The sequence below is a fragment of the Myotis lucifugus genome, unplaced genomic scaffold, assembly GCF_000147115.1.
Source record: "Myotis lucifugus unplaced genomic scaffold, Myoluc2.0 scaffold_7532, whole genome shotgun sequence".
NCBI lineage: Eukaryota > Metazoa > Chordata > Mammalia > Chiroptera > Vespertilionidae > Myotis > Myotis lucifugus.
The window spans coordinates 1-7,586 of NW_005878580.1; the positions used below are offsets into that span (position 1 = coordinate 1).

General features: G+C 42.8%; 1 protein-coding gene across 1 annotated transcript; it reads left to right on the top strand.

Annotated features, from left to right (window-relative positions):
- The first annotated feature begins 2,707 nt into the window (after window positions 1–2,707).
- Window positions 2,708–5,176, top strand: LOC102441732 (schlafen family member 5-like). The gene is made up of 2 exons (XM_023749386.1): window positions 2,708–3,761; window positions 4,935–5,176. The coding sequence occupies exons 1-2, from the start codon at window positions 2,744–2,746 to the stop codon at window positions 5,174–5,176; spliced, it is 1,260 nt and encodes a 419-aa protein (XP_023605154.1). The 5' UTR covers window positions 2,708–2,743.
- The last annotated feature ends 2,410 nt before the right edge of the window (window positions 5,177–7,586 follow it).

The window sequence follows — 7,586 nt, forward strand, 5'->3', positions numbered from 1 at the left end:
TGCATTTTGGTCTAAGACATCTTTGAGTACTTTTGTAAGTGGTGGAAAATATGAATTGAAGTTCATTTCTTTTGTAGATGGATATCCAATTGTTCTAGTCCTACTTGTTGAAACAATTATATTTTCTCCACTTTGCACCTTTGTTGTTTATATATTTGATGCCTAATTTTATTCCATGGACGTATTTTTCATCTTTATACCAATTCTATAATATCTTGGTTACTGTAATTGTATAAAAAGGCTTAAAATCAGTTAATGTCAGTACTCTGATTTTAAAAGAGATATGTTTAAAAAGTATATATTTATTATATATATATAAATTACATATAATTTATATATAAATTATATATTTAATGTATTTAGTGTAATTTATATATATATATATATATAAATTTACCCATAAATATATAATTTATTCATGTAGTTATCATTTCCAATGTTCTCCACTGCTTTGTGCATATGCGTTTTCCAACTGGTATCATTTTCCTCCTGCCTAAAGACTTTCTTTTATGTTTTTTGTATTGCAGTTCTACTGCTAATGAATTATTTCACCTTCATTTTTGTATTAAATTTTAAAAATTCAGGTGAAATTTGTATAACATTAAATTAACCATTTTAAAGTGAACAAGTCAGCAGCATTTAGTACATTCACCATGATATGCAACCACCACTCCTGTCAAGCTTCAAAACATTTTCATCCCTCCCAAATAAAATCCCATTAAGCAGTTCCTCCCTATTCCTCATTTCCCCTAGCCTCTGGCAACCACCAATCTTCTTTCTGATTCAATGATTTTATCGATTTTGAGTATTTCTCATCAAAGGAATTATATGTGACTGTCTTAGTCAGTTTGGGTTACTGTAATAAAAGTATCATAAACGGAGTGGCTTAAACAACACACATTTATTTATCACAGCTGTGGAGGCTGGGAAGTCCAAGATCAAGGTGCCAGCAGATCCTGTGTCTGGTGAGGGCTCTCTTCCTGGTTTGCAGACGGCTGCCTTCTCCTTGTATCCTCCTATGGTGAAGAGAGCAGAGAGAGAAATAAGCTCTCTGGTGTCTCTTCTTTATAAGGGTACTACTCCCATCACAAGGGCTCCACTCTCATGACCTAATTACTCCCTACAAGCCCCACATCCTAATACCATCCCAGTGGAGGTTAGGGAGGTTTCAACATATGACTTCTATGGGACATAAACATACAGTCCATAAAGTGACCTTTTGTGTCAGGCTCTTTCACTTGGTATAGTGTTCATCCATGTTGAAGCAAGTATCAATACTTTATTCCTTTTTATGGCTGGAGAATATTCTATTGTGTGAATAGAGCCCAGTTTGTTTATCCACGCGTCTGTTGATACACATTTGAGTTGTTTCCACCTTTTGGCTATTGTGAACAGTGCTGCTGTGAACATTCATGACTTATTTGAGTTTCAAGGATTCATTTGATTGCCCATTTTCAATTCTGTGTAGTATATACTTAGGAATGGAATTGCTGGATCATATGGTAATTCTATGTTTAGCGTTTTGAACAACTTTCAAACTATATTCCACAATGGCTGCAATGTTTTGTATTCCTACCAGCAATGTGTGTGGATTCCAATTTCTGTACATCAAGCATGTCAAACTTGCAGCCAGCATGAGGCCCGCCGGCTGCGAGTTTGACATACTTTTTCTACATCCTCACCAACACTTGTTTTTGTTTTTTACTACTACTATTATTATTACTAGTGGCCCGGTGCATGAAATTCATGCAGGGGGCGGGGGGTGTCCCTCAGCCTGGCCTGCATCCTCTCCAATCTGGGACCCCTCAGGGGATGTCTGACTGCTCTCTTGCATTCTGGGACCACTGGCTCCTAACAGCTCACCTGCCTGCCTGCCTGATCGCCCCTAACCACTCTGCCTGCCAGCCTGCTCACCCCCAACTGCCCCCCCCCCACCAGCCTGATCACCCCCAACTGTTCTCCCCTCCTGGCCTGATAGCCCCTAACCACCTCTGCCTCGGCCCCACCACCATGGCTTTGTCCATAAGGACGTCCAGAACGTCTCCTGGAAGGTCTCCCAGTCTAATTAGCATATTACCCTTTTATTAGTATAGATTACTACTATCCAAGTAGATGTGAAGTGATGTCTCATTATCCTTTTTAAAAAATATGTTTTTATTGATTTTAGAGAGAGAGAGGAAGGAAGAGGGAGAGAGAGAGAGAAACATTGATGATGAGAGAGAAACATCAACATCGATCAGCTGCCTGCACACTCCCTACTGGGAATTGAGCCCACAGCCTGGGCATGTGCCCTGACTGGGAATCGAACCGGTGACCAAGTACCAAGAATAACAATAAATATTGAAGACATATTTTGACCATGAAATCTTTCCAGTTGCATTGCAGCTCTTATCTATGTGTATTCTTACAATGCTTCCTGCTTTCTGCAGGTACCTTGAGAGATGTTGTCATTTAGAGAACTTGGCAGAAACAGTTACTAAAATCATAGCATAAAAGTAGCCGCTTGATCAATTCTGTGGTGGCCATGGACTCCCAGCAGACTTAGTTCCTCAACCTGTTGTATACCCTTCATGTATGAGTATGGCCTCAAGCTCAGTGGAAATAAATTACATAATCCACTTTAGAAGAGTGCCCTTAAACTGTCAATTCCCTACTGCCCCTATTTGTATCCTGTTCTAATGGTTCTGTCTTCCCGTTTTTTAGGAGAACATTTCAGGGTAAGAATAGGAAACGTGCTGAGAAGATGAATCCCAAGACTGATTTGGAAACGAACTTTGCTGAGTGTGTTTTAAATGTAGGAAAAGTCATCCTTGGGGAGAAGCAAAGGAATGAAATGGACCCTCACCTGCAGAAAGAACAGTATCTAAGCATCCTGCATGCAATTTGTGCTCTGCTGAATTCTGGTGGAGGAGTGATCAAGATTGAGATTGCGAATGAAGACTACGATTATAGGAGCCATGGAGTAGGATTGAAATGGCGTTCAATGTTCAATGGCTATTTAGATGAGATGCAACAGGAAGAACAAAACCTCTTTTTCATTTTTGTGAAATCGTGGAATGCAAAGGCCTCTGGGGTACGGCTTGCTACTTTGTCCTCCAATTTGTACCAGAGACATAAAACGTCTACTAAGGAGATGACGTCTGAGGAAGCACTGGCATTCCTCAAAGGGGAGACTCGGCCTCTTAGCAATACTCATGCTTCCAGTTTAAGCCCCCAGAATATTCAGGATTGTGTACAAAGCGAAGATGACATAAAGGCCTCCGCTGATGCGTTATTTGCTAGAAATGACCTCCAGTACTTGGAAGAGCTCAGTTTTACTCAGTCCACTCATGTTGAATTTAAAATGTTCTCAGAAGAGGAACTGCAACACTTTGAGAAGAATCTCTCCAGATGTGTGTCTGCATTTGCAAACACCGAAGGGGGGTACATATTTTTGGGGGTGAATGAAAAGACCCGTCAAGTTGTTGGATATGAAAAAAAGAAAACAGATCTCACCACCATCAGGAACTCCATTGGTCGCTGTATTAGGAAGCTACCTGTCCATCATTTCTGTACCCAGAGGTGTGAGATAAAATATGCCATCAAATTCCTTGAAGTAAAAAATCAGCGGGCCCTCCGTGGATATGTCTATGCAGTCAAGGTGGAGCCATTCTGCTGCGCCGTGTTTGCCAAAGAGCCTAGTGCCTGGCAGGTGAAGGACAACCGGGTGGTACGGCTGGCCACCAAGGAATGGGCAACTCGGATGATAGAAGCCGACCCAGGTCAGACAATAACTGTCATGTTGGGTGGGGGGTTGGAGGGAGGAGAGGGAGGTATTGCTTTGAAATTGTGGGAAAGAGAGGTCCTCTCTGAGTTGCAGATAGCTGATTTATTAATTCCTATAGATGCAGTTGGTGGGCACTGCCCTTCTTTCCCTCTGCCCATCTGAAATATCCTGCGTGCACAGATGCCCTGGGCTAGTTGACCCACTAGACCAGGGGTCCTCAAACTACGGCCCGCGGGCCACATGCAAATACAAATATTGTATTTGTTCCCGTTTTGTTTTTTTACTTCAAAATAAGATTATGTGCAGTGTGCATAGGAATTTGTTCATAGTTTTTTTTTTTTTTAAACTATAGTCTGGCCCTCCAACGGTCTGAGGGACAGTGAACTGGCCCCTGTTTAAAAAGTTTGAGGACCCCTGCAATAGACGGTGGTCCAGGGGGCTGTTTGACCTAGTCATTTCTATCTTCATTTCCTTTCTTATGTTCACATTCAGGTCTCTTCTTTTCCTTTCTGATCGTAAACTCACATTTGATTATTCAGGAAATTCCTTTTCACGTGTCCTCTTTAATTTATTGCCACTTCCTTCCCGTTATGGATGGTTCCCTGGATTAAATGTTCTGCCTTTCTTATTGCCCCACTTCTATTTTTGAGCTCAAAGATGACCAAACTGCCCTGGCCCCTGTGGTTCAGTTAGTTGTAACATGGTGTTGTACACTGAAAGGTTGCAAGTTCGAAACCCCATCAGGGCACATACCCAGGTTGTGGGTTTGATCCCCTTGCGGGAGGCAACGATCAATGTTTCACTCTCACATCAATGTTTCTTTTTCTCCTTCTCTTTCTCTCTCTCCCTCCTCCCATCCCTCCCTCTCTCACCAATAAAAAGCATGTCCTTGGGTGAGGATTAAAGACAATTAAAAGTTGACCAAGCCATGGCTGTCCTTCTCCTTTTCTCCTTTTCCTTTTTGAGAGCCAATATGTGATATTCACCAGTCCCCTTGCCACCCCAAGAGATCAGTAGGTTTTTCTGAGCTGACTTCAGATGTAAATCAAGTATCTGTAGGCCAAGACTTTGAGTTCTAAGACTAAGTGAAAGGCTCAGCAACACAGCGCAACTCTAAGTTGGAGTTCAGCCTTTTTTCATATTAAACCCTTGGTTTTTGTTTCCTAAGATCTTTCCAGACTTTCTGACATGGTCCTTCAGCTGAGTGTGTCAGCTGCCACACCCCAAAGCAGCAGTGTGTGCACTCATAAGAATTTGGAATGTCTGGAAGAACTGCAAAAACGCCACTTTCCAGGTAATTCATCATCAGTGGTTGCTTTGGAACAGGTTGGTTGTGCATCCATATGGAAAAAAATTAGAATTGGACTCTCGTTTTATGCTATAGAAAAAAATCAATTCCAGAAGATTTAGGGAAATAAATGTCAGAAACAAACCTTGCAAACTCTTATTAGAAAATGTACATGAACAATTTAGTGTTGTTCAGATAAGAAAGAATTTCTTAAACAGGACACAAAAGAATTAAACTTAAACAAAAAGACTGATAAATTTTGCTATATTAAAATTAGGATGCCCTAACTGGTTTGGCTCAGTGGATAGAGCGTCAGCCTGCGGACTCAAGGGTCCCAGGCTCGATTCCGGTCAAGGGCATGTACCTTGGTTGCGGGCACATCCCCAGTAGGGAGTGTGCTGGAGGCAGCTGATCGATGTTTCTCTCTCATCAATGTTTCTAACTCTCTATCCCTTTCCCTTCCTCTCTGTAAAAAATCAATAAAATGTATTAAAAAACAACAACAACCATGCAGTGTAGCACCCATGCAGAACCTTCTTAAAAAAAAATTTAAGAACTTATGCTCCTCAAAAGAGTGAAAAGATTTAACTACAATCTTGAAAGACATTTACAATCCATGTAGCTGACAAAGAATTGGTATCAAGAATATAGAAAGAACTTACATAATTTTTCAAAAGAACAAACAAGCCAATAGAAAAATGGGAAATAGTTATAAAGATGAATTTCTCAGAAAAGAAGACACATATGCCCGATACAGTTATGAAGAGATGCTCAACACATAGCAGGTATTGGAGAAGTTGTAGGTAATCAGGATCTTTTTTACATTGCTGCTTGGAATTTAAGTTGGCCGAAACCCTTTGGAAAGCAAATTTGATATTACCTTGTATAATTGGTTATTTGCATACTCTATCATTCAGCAATTCTTTCTAGTTTCTAAAGAAAAATGTGTGCATACACCTCAGTAAATACATATAATTGGAGATTTACCAATATCTCATAGTGTTCATAAGTTCACTGTTTGCAATAGCACCAAATAGGAAACAACCAAATTATCTATTGTCACAATAATGCATAAATATACTGTACTGTATTCACATAATGGAATATTATTATTCAGTAGCAAAATGAATACACTACAGCTGTATGCAAGCACAGGGCTAAATCTGAGTAATGTACATCTTGTCATGAGTTAACTCACAGATTTACCCAGTTCTTTTACTGATTATACTAGAGGCCCAGTGCACAAAAATTCGTGCACTTGGGGGGGGGGAGGTCCCTCAGCCTGGCCTGTGCCCTCTCGCAGTCTAGAACCCCTTGAGGGAGTCCACCTGCTGGCTTAGGCCCACTCCCTGGAGGATTGGGCCTAAGTTGGCAGTCAGACAGCCCTCTGGCAGCCTGGGAGCCCTCAGGGGATGTCCAACTAATGGCTAAGGCCCACTCCCCACAGGGAGCAAGCCTAAGCCGTTAATTGGACATCCTTAGCGCTGCCTTGGAGGCAGGAGAGGCTCCCACCGCCACCGCCGCTGCACTGGCCAGCCATGAGCTGGCTTCTTGCCGATTGGAGCCCCCCCTGTTGAAGCGCACTGACCACCAGGGGCAGCTCCTGTGCTGAGCATCTGCCCCCTGGTGGTCAGTGCACATTATAGTGACTGGTTGTTCCTGGTCGCTCTGCAGTTAGGGTCAGTTTGTATATTATCCTTTTATTAGCCTATCTAATAAAAGTGTACCATGCAAATTAACCATCACTCAGACACATAGATGGCGGCACCCATAGCCACAAGATGGTGGTGCCCAGTCCTCTCAGCCCCACTGGAGTCCTCCAGTCCTGGGGGCAGCTGCTGAGAGCAGGGCCTGCATGGCCATCGCCGTTGCGACCGGAAGTGGCCAAGCTGGCCCACAGACCATGCACAGCAGGGCCCACTTGGCCGTCACCTTCGGTGACCTGGGAGCGGCCAAGCGGGCCCTGTAGACAGCAGAGAACCACTGGGAGGGGGCTTAAGCCATCAGCAGGACATACCCTGAGGGCTCCTGGATTGGAGAGGGTGCATGTCGGGCTGAGGGACTCCCCCAGCCCCGCCCCCCCCCCCCCACGAATTTCATGCACTGGGCCTCTAGTCTATATATATAAAAGGTAATATGCAAAGTGTCCAGCAGGAGTTTGACTGGGAGACCGGGAGTTCTATCGCTTGCTATGACATGCGCTGACCACCACGGGGCGGCATGGAATGAAGGAAGGCCCCGATTAGCCCTTATCGCCAGCCAGGCCTAGGGACCCTACCTGTGCACAAATTTCGTGCACCGGGCTCCAGTATAAGATAATATCTTAAAGTATTTCTCAACACTGATGTTATTAAGTTTTAGCTGTTTTTATTGTGAAATATACTATATATACAGAAAATACATAGAACAGCCTTATTACTTAATAAATAATTAAACAGTGAAACCTATGTACCCACCCACCAAGGTAAAAAAAATAGAACTTTGCCCTAACTGGGTTTGACTCAGTGGATAGAGCGTCGGCCTGCAGACTGA